Source organism: Delphinus delphis, chromosome 13 (genome assembly GCF_949987515.2).
Source record: "Delphinus delphis chromosome 13, mDelDel1.2, whole genome shotgun sequence".
Classification (NCBI taxonomy): domain Eukaryota; kingdom Metazoa; phylum Chordata; class Mammalia; order Artiodactyla; family Delphinidae; genus Delphinus; species Delphinus delphis.
This window is the reverse complement of record NC_082695.1, coordinates 76,229,983-76,245,512: the sequence shown is the minus strand read 5'-3', so window position 1 is coordinate 76,245,512 and position 15,530 is coordinate 76,229,983. Positions and strand designations below refer to the sequence as shown.

The following is a 15,530-nucleotide window of genomic DNA, read 5'->3' as shown; positions in this document are numbered from 1 at the left end:
TAAGGCTTTACCAGTGCCACCTCTTTGTACAAGTTCATCTGATGGAGGCTTCCAATGCAAAAGTGAGTTACCATGTCACAAATACCCAACCCTGATACGCTAGCAAGAATGAGCACCGAGTACTAGGTGACGTGGTGGCATTCTTAACATCCAGAAAGGCTTTTGGGGCGGGTGTGACTGTCACCGTTCCTGCTTGAAGGTGACTTTGCCTCTGTCATTTTTGGTCTTTGGAGTGTCTTTGAGTAGCGGTGGCGGGTAGAGGGAGTGCTTGGGACAATCTATATATAACGGTCAGAGCTTTTCAAATAGCAGCAGTGAAGTATCTTTCCTGTGTGCCCTGCTACTGCACTTCTTAACTTCTGAAGTCTTAAAATTATGGACTGGCCACCAAATGCTCAAGAGTCACCGAGACATCTGGGGACAATAAAAACCTTTGCAGAGCAAGATTCAGTGTTCCAACAGAGCATACTGCTGCATGTTTCAAACCTTGGATGTAGGTAACAGCTGCTGCTCCTTGAATTCATCTGAGACAGGCAAACGCCGAAAGCCTAGTTCTAAAAGTACTGAGGTCTCCCAGTTCTGCAAACTTTCCCTCACCCCTTCAACAGAGATACAGAAAAGAGACATTCTGACTGACCAGGACCCAGCCCACTCCTCTCTCAGGAACCCAGAGGCCCCATGGTTCTTAAGACCATGGGTGCCTATCGCTTTATACGGTTTAAAAGGTCATTGCCCTGGGGTCAGTGAAGAAGCAGTTGCAGGCCAGGAAGTGGGGCAGGAGGTAAGCACTAATCTGAAGTTGGGGCCTGGCCTTCATCACTGGTGGCATGTCTGTGGCACTTAACCCCTCTGAACCCTGAGTTCCTAGTCTGTAAAATAGGGAGGAGGGAGACCCCATACCCTTCACAGTTGTGCAGGCCAATGAGCCCAGAGAAAAGTGCAAAGGAAACTCTAAAGTACCATCAATGCGTTTAAGATGTTTATAACAAACTGAGATTGCAATGTCTGAAAGAGGAGACCGCTCAAATTACTTTTATGGCCAGTTGCCTGCATTCTTTAAGGTTTTGAGCACAGGTTTACAATCTCAAATGTTTTCTGCCTTACGTTCAATTTTCTCTACATCAGGTCAAGTGGGCAATGACGTCCGCTTGCTTGCATTGTCCTCGTCCCCCACCAGGCGGCGCTGCTTCCCAATTAGCAATTTCTTTTGGGGAGAGGCTGGCCGAGCGAGACCTTTTACAGTGGATCAAGTCGGAGCTGCAAGAGGAAAAAGAAAGACAATGAAGAACCACCCAGCCCCCCACCTCGCCCCACCCCCAAAGTTCAAGTAGCAAATCAGGATCTTAGAATTAAGAGCTCTGGAGACTTGAGGCCAGCAGTCACTGAAGAAGAGGTGTGACTGCAGGCAGGCAGGATTTTTGATGCCTACACTTGTGATGTACCCCACTTTCCAGAGCAGGAACGAGGGAGCCTAAAGCCATCTTGCTTCCAAGATGGACAGACATTTGCATACACACAGAGTTCACGTCATGTGTACCCATGCTCCAATGTAGGGGCTCACAGTTTTCAAAAGAGGACAGCATTTAAGAATTAGGTCTATTTTTCCTGAAACGTGGAAAAGTTATTTTTGCACATATGAGTACAACAGCTGTGATTCATAAGCAGTGGTATACTAAAATAATGATGTTCGATTGACCTTAGGTATACAAACCGTGCGAGCGGACGGGCGTGCTCTGGGAAAGGATGGTGCTGCCCTCTGCAGGCGGTCTAGGGCACTGCAGTGAGAACACGCCCTCATCTGAGTTTACACCTGCCTCTCAATCTCGGGCCCCGGAGCCCTTCATTCTCATAATAGAACCCAACTTCAGACTGTCTTCCATCCCCGAGGAAAGGTCCAGAGGTGCAGCCACCATGTTTACGGTCAGGGCACCTCTTTCTTCTTTCATCCCCCAGACCTCAACTCATTTCTCTGGACAGAAACGGGCCCTTTCTATGGGTGGGGTAGGCGGAGGGAGTCAGCATTTTTCTTTATCCTTTGAGAGGAAAGATGGAAGGGTTATGGGGTTAACTACTGTCACAGCTTGCCTCCATTTGGTTTCACTGCCTTAACCTTAAATGTTTTTGTAATCAGTATGTAGAATTGAAAAAAGGTGTCCTCCAAGCTCAAATGGATGGTGGTGCTCAAGTACTAGATGCTACCTGTTAAAAAAAAAGAGAGAGAGAAATTACTTTATACTGTGCTTTAACCTTTTTGGAAACTTCTCAGAAAAATTAGATGTTTAGCACTTACATAAAAAATTAAATGTGGATTTGCCTTGTAAGACCTTGTTCTACTTTGGTACTGCAAGACTCAGCCCATGGATATAGAGCCCATAGCTACCTCCACATAGATTTAATTTTTGAGCACAAGAAATATTTTGTCTTTTATAAGTGGACAGAGCGGAAACAACTAAGCTTAATATAATGAAGAACTACAGTTACCAGGCTCCTTGCCACCCAGAAAACCACTGCCTTCACACAGACTTAACTCTCATCCACATTTTCCTCATCTCTGAAAACAGAATCACAGTTCTCCTGTGCGTTGAAACGGAATTCAACTAACATTTGGGTGCCTCCTTGGTGCTACTTCATCATGCTGGACCTTTCCCATATATTATGTAATCCTCACAGCCGTAACTTAGACCAGCTCATCTTCTATCTGGGGAAAACGTGGCTCTGAAGCCCGGGGTTCCTTCCATCCTCTTCCTTCCTGTCGCCTCATCCTAACCGGTCTCTCAACTTCCAAGCCTTCTTTCAAAAACTATCGTCAACGTATTTTTTCTCTACTTAAAAATGGCAACTTCCAATTTTTCACTCAATCAACTCCAAATTCTCCAGTCTGGCTCTATTTTACCTACTGAACCACAAATCTCATAACTCTTTCAAGATGTTCCCTCTATGACAGCTGCCTGTGTCACCTCCCGACCTCACAACCCATCACCTCGGGTCCTGTGCCTTTCCACACACCTTCTTCCTAGAGCACGCCCCCTGGTCCACACTGGTCCAAACCCCGCCCGTGCTGTCATGTCAGGCTCTCCTCCACACTCAACCTCCTCCATGAAGCCTCACACAAATCCCTCCAAGCCTACACTTATTTCTCCCTCCCCAAGCCGCCCCGGGCACTATCACAGCATCAGGATATGGACTGAGGGGCATGCATGCTGCTGGTGAGAGTGTAAACCACTTGGAAAACCACATGGCGAATCTGGGAAAACTGAATACTTGGCATGTCCTACAACCCAGCACTTGCATTCCTAGATGTATATCCCAGGGAACTCTCGCACATACAAGCCAGGAGACTGGTACAAAACTGCTCCTGTTACAAGAGCAAACGAGTGAAAACCACCCAAATGTCTGTTGACAGAATGGATGTGTGTGTGCGTGTGTGTGTGTGTGTGTGTGTATGTGTGTGTATTATTCTCCCCCAATGCAATGGAATATTGTAAAGTTAGTGAAAATGAACAAACTGAAGGAATGCAACATCAGGACTGTAAAACCAGATGAGTAGAGATAGTCACAGAAGACGAGGTAAAGGGTACCCTTTCTAAAAAGCTCAAGAAAAGTAGAAATACACTGTATATTTGGGGAAGGAGGATGTAAAATGTGAGGGGAAAAGAGGAATAGTGAAATTGAGAGTAGTGGTGACCTTGCGCAGTGGGGGCAGGAAGGAGAAGGGTCGGTTAAGGGACACAGGTGATGATAGGTGGTGTGTGAGTTAACTGGAGGCGGGTCCATAACTGCCGTGTGTTACGTGTAGGTGCCTGTTTGCTGGCTAACGGAAAAGCCATCAGGGGTCCTGTGATCTTTTCAAACCCACTGCCCAACTGGGTACAGAGGGAACGTGCGTTAGGTGGCTCAGGACAATCATTCTTAGTGTCCATCACTGCACGGAACGTTGGGGACAACCGGAGGGGCTGGGCCGAGTGACATCCGTCGTCACCAGAGGACATGACTGATGCATGGATATGTGGAAAGCACCTCCCCACAATCTCTTATAAAATTACTGATTGTGTAAAGACTGACTTGAGACTGGATTATGCAAGACAGAACCAATGTAATTCAAAGGTACTCTATTGGGAGAGTTTCCTGGAAAACAAAATGGTATTAATAAATTTGAGGAAGTAGTTAGGTCCTCTACGCTTTTGGTGAGGGAGGGCCTGAACCAGAAACACCGCTCTTGGGTGATAAGGACTCTGTCTGAGCCGCCACGGTGCCTCTGGCACACAGTGTGTGCTCAGGAAGCACAGAAGTGCAGACTCTTCTTTCAGCGGTCACACAGGTGCCCCATATATATAGTAAGGCTGCTTGTGGGAAACATTTCCAGATGGTAAGTAACTTGGGGATTCACTGCCCACATTGCAGGAAAATAACGGGTTGATTCTTTAAAAAGGGAAAAAACCCCAAACCCACGAGGTATGATGTCCTCCTATCTTTCACTTTTACAAAATTTGCAATAAAGCACAATTCTTAAGCCATTTTTCATTTTTTTATTGCTGTTAATTCAAGGAAAAAAGGTTGCATAAAATCCAATCTGTTCTAGAAATATAAGTGGCCTTTCCAGTACATAACATTTCAAATATCAAAGTATATGGTAAACATACAAATAAGGAGAAGGTAACATACCTCCTATGTACAGTACAGTCTTTTAAATCATAAAATAAGCTCCATAAAGTACAACTGGCAATGGTTCACAATGCGGTCCAGATGGGGCTTATCAAAACTCTCACTTGAACAACTCAACTGCAGCTCAACAATTAATTTAATAATGTGGTCCAAAAATACCCAGATCAAACAAAATACATTTAATCAAAATAATTTCCTTTACTCGGACTTCTTCTCTTTTTAAATTAAAGCTTTCGTCTACCCCCCCTTCACACACCCCCCTTCCTTCCCCTTTAACTCTCACCCTGGAAAGAAGGTTTCAAAATGTACATTGGTGCTATAAATATAAATTCTATCTGTGAAGCATTACACGAAGCTTCTTTCTTCAAGTGTTTCCTTTTGTCTGGCAATCTGTTAGGCTTCTGAACCGAGACCAGATATTCAAGTTCCTCTGCTGCACACCAATGTGACCCCACACAACAAACATCTGTCGATTCTGCCCTGTACTGAGGATGGGGAAACAAACCCAACCCCAAGCCCTCAACCTGCGACTCTACAGTGGTAGCTGCTCACTGCTGTTGAATGCAGCAGTCCAAACCTGCACCCCGTTCTTCCAGATAACCTCAGTGCACTTTAGGAAATCAAAAATTACCTGGAAGCAATTTAGTACATAGATTGGCTTTAAAAAAACTTTTGTTTTTAAACAGCAGCATTAAACTTAGTGATGTGACACTGACGTGATTCATACCATCTTAACACACGCAGAATTCAGTCTTTCACATTATAATCAAGCATAGTGGTAAACTGTTATAAAAGTGACTTTGCTACGAGACAAGTTAGGGAACAAATACCTGACTTTTGTAGAAACGCAGAGCTTCTGTTCAGATTGCAATAAAGCATACACATTTTAAACACAATGGAACACTGTAACAGTTGGTGTAGGAAAAGAAACTTGACTCAAGTGTCTCTTTTACATGACACAGTGGTAGACTACAGGTAAAATTGGCTGTTGATTTTCATGACAAACACACACACAGAAGAACCACACTCACACTAGTTTGTTCACTTTATGTCTCTCTGAAGCAACAGGCTAAAAAAGTATGATGAAGTAAAAAGGTTTTGTTTTTTTTTAAAGAAAAAGCTCTTTGTCCACTTCATATGTCATATTTTCTCAGTTTCATATGATTTTACTTCCTCCTCTCTCTTCCACTTGTTTTAATTTTTATTTGGACAACAAGCACTGCATATATGTATTTACGTGGTGCTGTTTATTACATATATACACACTATTTTGGGAATGTGATTCTCCCTTATGATTAAGGTGAAACATTCTACCCTCAATTTATATGCAGAGCAGTTTACAAAGTGTGGACAATGCAGTGCCAACCACTCCTGCGGCCACTGGAAAGAGTGGGGGTGGGGGAGAAAAGCGGAGTGTAGGACGAAAGTGAGAAAAACTGGGGAAGAAGCAAAGTTTTTTTCCAAAACCATAGGACTGTCACCAGTGTTATTAAAAAAGGTCAAATACACAGTTTTAAAGATTCAGTAAACATTGCACACAGCAAGTATTCAGTGTAAAAAAAAAAAAAAGCACGCATCAACATTTTCCTTTTGGTAGTCTGTTTGGATGTTTAAATTACATGTATCATACAGATAAGCCTGTTGTTGTACCAGGAGACCAGAGGCTCAAAAGCAATGCATTCTTTTTTGTTTTGGACATTTTGGTACAAGAGAAATGAAAACTCCCAACTGCATAGAAATCTAGGAAATGTATAGACAAAGAAACACAAACAAAATACCTTTCCTTTCCTCCCCTCCACACCCCAACCATGACTCCCCACACTTCAGTGTATTAAGTAGGCAAGCTTTACTTGTTTCAGTCTGCAGAATCCAACGTATCATTAGAAGGGGGGAGGGGAGGTGCGTATCTCAGTCTGTAAGTGCCTAAAATGGGAAAGACAGAACTGCTAAGTCACTGCGTACAATGCAATGCATCACAAACCACTACAAGATATCAAATGGGCATGCTCCTCAGCCGCTGCTCCTTCGGCAATACTCGGACCGCAAAATGGTCCATAAAATGACTTTAAAAAAGTAATAATGAAGTTTGTGCTTTAAGTTCAACCTAAAGCTATCAAACTCAATTTTCCCTTAAAAAATGTCAAGCACATACTCCCAAGTCAAGCCTTTTTTCTGTGTGAGATCTGGCAAAATGACAAAAGCCTAATGTGAGTGAAAGGTAACAGTTTCAGGTCTACACTGAACTTGGTATCTTACACGTACTTATTGAAGAACAATTTCTTTATTCTGGTGGTAATAATATTAAACTCAGTTTGAATCTCCTTACTCCAAAAACCAGTGCTTAAATATTTTGTGCCTTTTAAAATGCAATAGCACTGAAAAAAAAAAAAAATGTCTGCTGGGAAGGAAGGGTGTAGCATGAGGCCAGTTGGTTATGCATAGATAGACCCAAACAACTAAAAATCTTCCATGTCAGATGACTATCACTTCCTAGTTTTTCAGCATTTAAAAATTTTGCTTACTCTATGACACAGGATTGTAGCTTTAAAAAAAAAGTGCTGCTAGCAAGAGATTCGCAAATCCCCATTATATTCCTTAAGAAGTGCCTTATGGTTTATTCCTTAATTGGGAACTGAATTTCTCTGAACTTCCTTGTGCTGTGTGTGTGTCCTGTGTGTGTCCACGCTAGGTTTTGCCGTTTGCATTTTATGATTTGTCACTGAGAGCACAACATCCGTAAACAAACACACAACACCTCTTTCTGCTTCAACAGGATCACCGTGATCACCAGGGGAGGGAGGGACGGGCAGACTCAAAAACAAGTCCTCTGGGAGCTCTCATGATTACCTTGTTGACTGGCCTCCATGGACGACTGCTTACACTCCTGTGCATAGTGCCCGCTCACACCACAGTTGTAACATGAAACGTTCCCATTCTTCTTGGGCCCCGAACCACTCGTGCTGGCGACTACATTAGGTGCTGGATACACAGGATAGAACCTCCCGAATCCTGCCATCTGCTGCATGCCATAGTTGGCTTGGACTGGGTCATGCACCAGTCCATTTGCATATGGAGTCTGAGGCAGAAAAAAAGGAAGTTGGTTTCCATTGCTCTGATGTGCTTGGTTGAGGTAGCTGCCATTGCAGATGGATGGCAGAGTAAAGAACGATGGGACTCGGTACATTGGTCCAGGCATTGGATTAGGATAATAGTAACTATTTAGCTGAAGGTTTCCATTGGTCCCACAGCTGCACCTTCGCCCACAAGAACCACAAGGACCTGAGCCCATCTGCTGTGGAGGCAACACTGTCCCGTTGGCGTTCGTGTTTCCCACAGCACTGATGTAAGACGTGCTGTCGCCCTGCGCAGTACTGTGTGTCAAAGCAGGGCTCGGGCTTGGGGCGGGACCGGGGGTGTGGGTAGGAACCGCGGGAGGAACACTCGACTGGGCCTGGCTGATGCCTGCTCCCGCGGACTGGGCAGACGGTGCCGCCGTGCTGAGGACGGTGGAATTCTGGCTGGGTAACACCCCGGCAGCAAGGGGAGAGCCTGGCAAGGGGTAGGAAGCTGGTGGCTGTACGGCCGAGAGGCCAGCTGCTGGAAGAACTACCTTCACATTGGTAGGCTGAGGGGCTGTCCCTGTGTTTCCCTCAAGCTGAGGCACCATTTGACTTAGTCCTACCACTTGAGATGCAGATTTTGTGATGGGGTCTGTGGTAGCAACAGGAGATCCTGGAAAACTACCTGGATTATGAACAGGAATAAAGGCAGTGTTTGGTGATCCGACGCTCAGACTCCCGGTTGGTTGCTGGGAGAGGTTCACCGTGCAACTCTCGGAAGATCCCTGCGGCGGCGGCAGTTTCAGCCTCTGAATTGTGAGGTGCAAAGCGGGAGTACTACTATGTGGAAGGAATGTTGATGGAACAGGTAAAGGGGACGCCAGTAATTCAAGGTGCTTTTCTGATTCTGCAGTAGAAGCTGTTGACCCTAGTATTCCGACGGGGGTTGAGTTCGTGGACTCCCTTATTGCAGAGAGAGCAACAGGGCTAGGAACAAGCATCCCTATTGTTTTACCATCAGCAGATTTGGGTGGAGGAACGACCACCTCAGACTTCTGGGCACCATTGTGCATGACACAGTGTAAAGTTGGCATAAAAGAAATATGCTGATACTTGGGTGAGCTTAAGGGATCTTCTAAAAGGTTTGCATCGTCGTTTCCTAATGAAGCAATCTGAACAGGTGGCTTGACAGTGACAGTCTGGTTGACAGAACCATAACCTGTAAACCTGGTTGTGGATGGATTTCCAGAATCCTCAGAATTGCTGTCTGTGTCTGAGGGAAACAAACATAACTAGATGTTAACACAAGCATAATCTCCCAACCTTCTTGCTAGAAATAAACTTTAAGTATATCTAAAATAAACACTGAAGTTTGGACTAATAAATGTATCCCTAAGCTTCCTGACTACCAAGCTGACCTTCTTTTAATTTTTGGCTTTCTGTGGACTTTACTGTAAATATATGGAGATTCTGGAAAAGAGGCAAGACTATGGAAACAATAAAAGCTTGTTGGCTGCCAGGGGTGGGGGCCCCGGAGAAGGATGAACGGGCAGAGCCCGGGGTGTCTTCAGGGCAGTGGAAGTACTCTGTGTGATGCGGTAATGGTGGGTATGTATCATTACACATTTGTCCAAAGCCACTGAAGGTGAGCCCTTAGATAAACCATGGGCTTTGGGCGATAATGATGCGTCAAAGTAGATTGGTTCATCCTTGGTAAAACATGTGTCATTCTAGGGAGCAATTGTTGATAACAGGGCAGACTATATATGTGTGAGAGCAGGGAATATTTCTGTATCTTTCTCTCAATTTTATAGTAAACCCAAAACTGCTCTAAAAAAATTAAATCTTAAATTAAAAAAAAATCCATGGAGAGGTAAGAAACAAAAGGTTAATGGAGACTGAATGAAGCACAGTATAAAATACAGACCTTTATTACAGAGAAAGGGATCAGATATTTTTAACCTTAATCAATTTTAGGCAATTCACTTGATTTATATTCTGTACTACTAAACCCGAGGTCTTCACATTTGTCTCACATAAATAATACAATTTAAAGGAGTTCAATCAAGACTATATTTAACTCGGGACTTCCCTGGTGGCGCATTGGTTAAGAATCCGCCTGCCAATGCGTGGGGACACAGGTTCGAGCCCCGGTCCGGGAAGATCCCACATGCCACGGAGCAGCTAAGCCCGTGCACCACAACTATTGAGCCCATGTGCTGTAACTACTGAATCCCGCATGCCTAGAGCCCATGCTCCGCAACGAGAGGCCACCGCAATGAGAAGCCCACACACCACTAGAGAAAGCCCGCGTGCAGCAACGAAGACCCAACACAGCCGAAAATAAATAAATAAGTTTATTTAAAAAAAAAAAAAGACTATATTTAACTCAAATATCCAGAGATAGGGAAAGGAAGAGAGTTTTCTTAGAATGGAATAAATATTCTTACTTTTAAATATTTCAGTGGGGGAAAGAAAATTTAAAGCTACCATTATGGTCATAAAACAAGTGTGCTAGAGCACAAGAAGCAGTGCCATTTCTCCTAAAACAAAACAGCAAAGTGGCAGATACAAAATTGTACTGCATTTGTTTTTATCACTGCATCACTCTTCTGCTTGTAAACAGAAATAACTTTAATCTAGACTTCCCCTGGATTTCTTGACTTTTGGTATAAAGGGGACAAAAGACAAAATCTAACTCACAATGTTTAAATATCGTAAACCCAGATACTGCAGTACTATGTATAGAGACCATTCAGTTAAATGTAGTGCCTAATTTAACATCTTTCTGCCCATAAATATAAGCAGAATTGCACTGTGTACTTAAAATGTTTATATTTGTTAAGGTAATAACTAGTTATATTCAGTTAAGATGCTAAAATCTTTTGAAACAATACTAAAAACAAATCATACTAGTCTTCCTGGAGAAAGGTTAAATAGAACCTTCCTGGAGAAAGGTTAAACCTGAACCAACCTACAGAATGTCAACAATGTTATTAATTCAACAATAATAATTTATATTAGAAGAGATTCAACTTATGAGTAAGTGGTTCTAACATATACTCTCCTTAATAGCTGAGGAGTTTCTGGTTAAACTTTGCAAAACAAAAAGTATCCAAAAATTAGTAACTTATTTAAGGCACTGTATTTATATCTGTACCTTCATACAAGTATAGAGTTAAAAATAAACATTTAAGTTCAAAAGAAGCTGTAATATTTTTCAGATGATCAATTCAATTTCTATAGGAATTGGGCTTTGTTTAAATCTTCTTAAGTCATAGCAAATGGCCCCATGATCCCAAATGGTTTTCTAAGCATTATAAGGACTTACCCAGCTATTTAGAGAGAGGTCCTCCTTTTTTGCACTGACTCTGAAAAGTATAAAGTCTTACAACAAAACCCCTTTATGACCAACAAGAACAACAAAGCCACATGCTTTTCAAAGCAACCTTTCCATGCACTCAAAATTCTAAAGATGATCAACACTTGTTATCACAGTGGACATTTTCCCCCCTGGTTGGTTTCAGAGAGCCCTTAATGATCCTTCATTTAGGGAAGGCTCATTTAGTCATGCGATAACAGAGCCTATCTGAAAAAGGGCAAGCTCCTCTATACAGGCCCACCAACTCACCCTATCTGATGACAGGAAAGGACTGCTGCAAAGTCATCTAGGCATGCAGATGTACCCTTAATTCTGACAAAGAGGCAAATCTGCACTGTTAGCTTAAGAGCCATGGATTATTGGTACATCCTACAGAATCGAGCATAGCATATTGAAAGCTTCTCTATTCTGGATAAGGCATAAAAATTATCTCGTTTAACCTTCATAAGAGCTCTGGGCAGTTACTTTCATTTTTCTTCTTTCATGAGGAAACTGCAGATCAGAAGTGCAGTGTTGCCTCAGATTAGTAGAACTGGCAGTAGTCACTGCATGTTACATTTGTTATGACTTCGAAATAACTTCAAAGTAAAAACTGGCTTTATCTGTATGTGATACAGCAGAATCACTGTCATAGCTTCCTAAGATGTGACCTGACGGTATAACACAAAGGCTAAGGTCTCGAAGAGCTGTGGACTGTGCAGGAAAAAGCCACGTCTGAAATGCTGTTGTTAAAGGATCTTTATGATCTTTAAGTGGCCCAAGAGAAACCATTTATTACTGCCCACCAGCATGGACACACCTTATAACCAAGACACTATTACTAAGACGTTTATAGCCAAGATGTTATCAGATAACATTATCATTGTAAAGAATGACATCCTCATTCAGCATATACATTTTTTTGTGTGTCTGTGGACCACTTTTAAAGTCTTTATTGAATTTGTTACAATATTGCTTCCGTTTTTTTATGTTTCCGTTTTTTTTTTGGCTGCAAGGCATGGGGGATCTTAGCTCCCCGATCAGGGATCAAACCCCGCACCCCCTGCATTGGAAGGGGGAGTCTTAATCACTGGACCACCAGGGAAGTCCCAACATATACATTTGTGATACCTCATTTCTGGAATGGCAGGGTAAGAGCCTCTGACACTCCATTCCTCCATAAAAGCAACAAGAATCCTGGCAAAAACTATCAAAATCAACTTTTTCAGAACTCTGGAAATCAATTAAAGGCTCGCAGCAATGTGAAGAGTGTTTATTAAAGAAAAACAGCTGAATCTTGTAAGAATAGCAACCACTGCGGTATTTCACCTTGCCCGAATTCTTGCTCACATTCTCCACCTCTGAAGTAGCTTTGTAAACTAATAGTCTTGCAACTACAGTAGCTACGAAAACAAGCAGCCTAGCAGCCGCTCTAAGAAACATGGATTTGGAACTCTATAAAAGCACCTTCCTAAGGAACCGTCACTATCTGTCTGGCAACTTGAGTTCACTCTGTGTTAACAGCAGCTTACCCACAGGGCATGTGTCACAATCAATCTGCGGCAACCGTTTAACAATTTGGCTGCCTGGGCTGGCATGACCAGTTGAGGCTAACAATAGTCTGACCAAAAAACTTAAAAGGAAAAACTGAAGAAGCGGATGTTCACAGGGAGCTCTGAAAAGCTTCAATATATTCCTGGGAATCTAAAAGGCCATGCTCATATCTAGGGCTATATATGCATGCCCAGGAGAGACCTAAGAAGGCTCTATACTCTTATTTCTGGCTGACTCTGAGCCTCCATTTAAGGAGGAATTGAAGACATAGTACATACAGCAAACAAAGCGCAAAAGAGCAGATGTAAATCCTACCTTATCAGTAATTACAGTAAATTTCAATAGGTTAAACACTCCAATCAAATGGCAGAGATGGGCAGAATTGCTAAAAAACCATAATCCAACTATAAGGTGTCTTTAAGAGATACTTTAGAGTCAAAGACACAAATAGGCTTAAAGTAAAAGGATGGAAAAAGAGGTACCCTGCAAACACCCAAAAGAGAGCTAAAGTAGCTATATTATTATCAGACAAAATAGATTTTAAGAAAAAAATTGTCATTAGAGACAAAGAAGGATATTTATAATGATAAAAAGGGTCAATCCATCAGGAAGACATAAACGTTATAAATATATGTGCATCTAACAATATGCAAGCTTTCAATCTTTCTACATTGACTCTACATTTTGTTGTGACTGTCTTCTTTCTCTTTAATTTCATATGCAGTGAAATAGGTTTAAAAAAATCAACATCACTAGGAACTGCTAAGTCAGTGGTCTACACGACACCCTTTTATACCAATTAAAGTCAATAATGACATTTACAGTACCATAAAAATACTTATGTTTGACTGATTTTAAGAGCACACATTTTCCTCTTACACCCCCAAATCCCTCCAAAGAGCAAACCTCTGTCTTTTTCTTCTTCACTTTCAAAACTTTCTCTTCCATCATGTCTTGGGCTAGATGGAGAACTGTAACTCTCTGAAGATGTTTCTCCACATGTGTCATGTCCAGATCCAATGTCCAAATTCACATCTAAAAATAACGTGATTTTTAAAAAATAGAATTGTTTAGTTAAATAGATTTCTGAATTGAACCATCAGAAATTAGTTACACTCTTAAATTTTTTTTTCCAAGTTTTTCTATAATTACCTAAAAAAGCTGGCCTCTGACCTAGGTAAAAATTCATTACTGAAGCACAATTTTATTTGAAAATAATTGACGACTTTTTTGCGGGGGACAAATGCATTCTTAGGCAGAGGCAGAGGAAAAAATCAATATAACAGACTTTAAAAAATCAGAATTAAGATTCTTTGCAGGATCTGTCCAATATTAGCACATTGAGCCACTTTTTAAGTCTATACATTTTAACTCCTCAGAGCATGTTGTAAAATTCTTTCTTTAAAAGAACTCAAAAATAGAACTGACTGCCAAAAATGCCTATTCAGTTAAAATTTGTATGCCTGAATATTTAAAAAGAGTAAATTGCTTCCCATGAAGTAGACTGAGTAACCCCTGAGTTCTAACCAGAAATGATGGACTGGGAACAAAACAAAACAAAACAAAACCATTGGGATAGAGTGAGCCAAGATTTGCTCACTAAAATGCAGTGAAGACTTTGAAACTCTAAAGAGTAAGTTTCAGAAATGTAAAAAGAAAAAATAAAAAGGCAGCTATTTCTCAAAATGAATTTATGAAATGATTTTGTTTAGATTATATAGCTAGCAAATATTCTAACCACCAAATGTCATATATTAATTTGCAATTTTCAAAGAACTAAATACATAAAGGTAAATCTATGCTGAACATAATTTTCCGTTTCTGACAATCCAGGTGCTTCAGAATTGTGTAGAGTCTTTGGAATTTTTATAATAAAAAAATATGTGATCCTTTGGAGTCAGAGGTGTGGCTGGAAGGTGAGGATGAAATAACTATGCCAAAGGCTATTCCACAAATTGCCCTTTTAAACAGAGAGATAAACTGTTTTATCTATCATGTCTCAAAGAGATATTAAAAGCAAACACACTGCAAAACACAGATGATGAACAGCACTGACTGCTTTGGGGAGAAGACAACATGGAGGAACGCAGTGAGGGATTTATTTTGTTCCCTTTTGTACCTTCAGAATTTTGAACTACATAAATGTATTTTACTCAAAATAGAAGTTAAATTTTAAATTAAAAATAAATAAGGGCTTTCCTGGTGGCACAGTGGTTGAGAGTCGCCTGCCAATGCAGGGGACACGGTTTCACGCCCCGGTCCGGGAAGATCCCACAGGCCACGGAGCGGCTGGGCCCGTGAGCCATGGCCGCTGAGCCTGTGCATCCGGAGCCTGTGCTCTGCAACGGGGGAGGCCACAACAGTGAGAGGCCCGCGTACCGCAAAAAAAAAATAAATAAATAAAATAAAGTTAAATAAATAAATAAATAAATAAATAATACTTATCTTTAACTGAGTTATTTAAAATTTTCAGCTTCAATATAGTATCTACACTTATGATATGCATGATTGTTCTATTAAAAAAATCTTAAATATATCTTAAGTTTACTGAATGCTTAAAGGTAATCACCTTCTTAAAGGTAATTCCTTAGTATTTCAAAGGGGAATTAATGAACAGAGGGTTTTCCCTTTAAGTTGGAGCCAGCAAACATCTGAGCTATACTAGACAATAAGACAAGTTGTACAAAGTATTGATATATATATTTATAGTCGTACTCTATAAATGTAAATATATATGAATCAGTGACATATATAGAGAACAAAATAGACAGAAAAGGTTAATCTTGAATCAAAAATCCTGAGATTGTACTTTCATAATATTTGAAAATAAAGAAATAAAGGAATTAGAGCCTGAGATGTTATCAAAAGTTCTTATAGATAGCTAGTAGGAAGCA

General features: G+C 41.3%; 1 protein-coding gene across 2 annotated transcripts in view; it reads right to left on the bottom strand.

Annotated features, from left to right (window-relative positions):
- Window positions 1–947: 947 nt before the first annotated feature.
- ZCCHC2 (zinc finger CCHC-type containing 2) overlaps window positions 948–15,530 on the bottom strand; it is a 52,951-nt gene continuing 38,368 nt past the window's right edge. The window contains exons 12-16 of one of the 2 annotated variants that reach the window (XR_009521784.2): window positions 13,543–13,671; window positions 7,510–8,994; window positions 6,441–6,585; window positions 2,086–2,199; window positions 948–1,257 (exon numbers count right to left, since the gene is read on the bottom strand). Coding sequence is in view for 1 of the 2 variants with exons in the window: in XM_060029175.1 (XP_059885158.1) it covers window positions 6,518–6,585; window positions 7,510–8,994; window positions 13,543–13,671 (1,682 nt within the window). In the remaining variant the exon portion in view is untranslated. Of the gene's footprint in view, window positions 1,258–2,085; window positions 2,200–3,614; window positions 6,586–7,509; window positions 8,995–13,542; window positions 13,672–15,530 lie in introns of those variants that run through there. The other variant, XM_060029175.1, reaches the window with a different exon arrangement.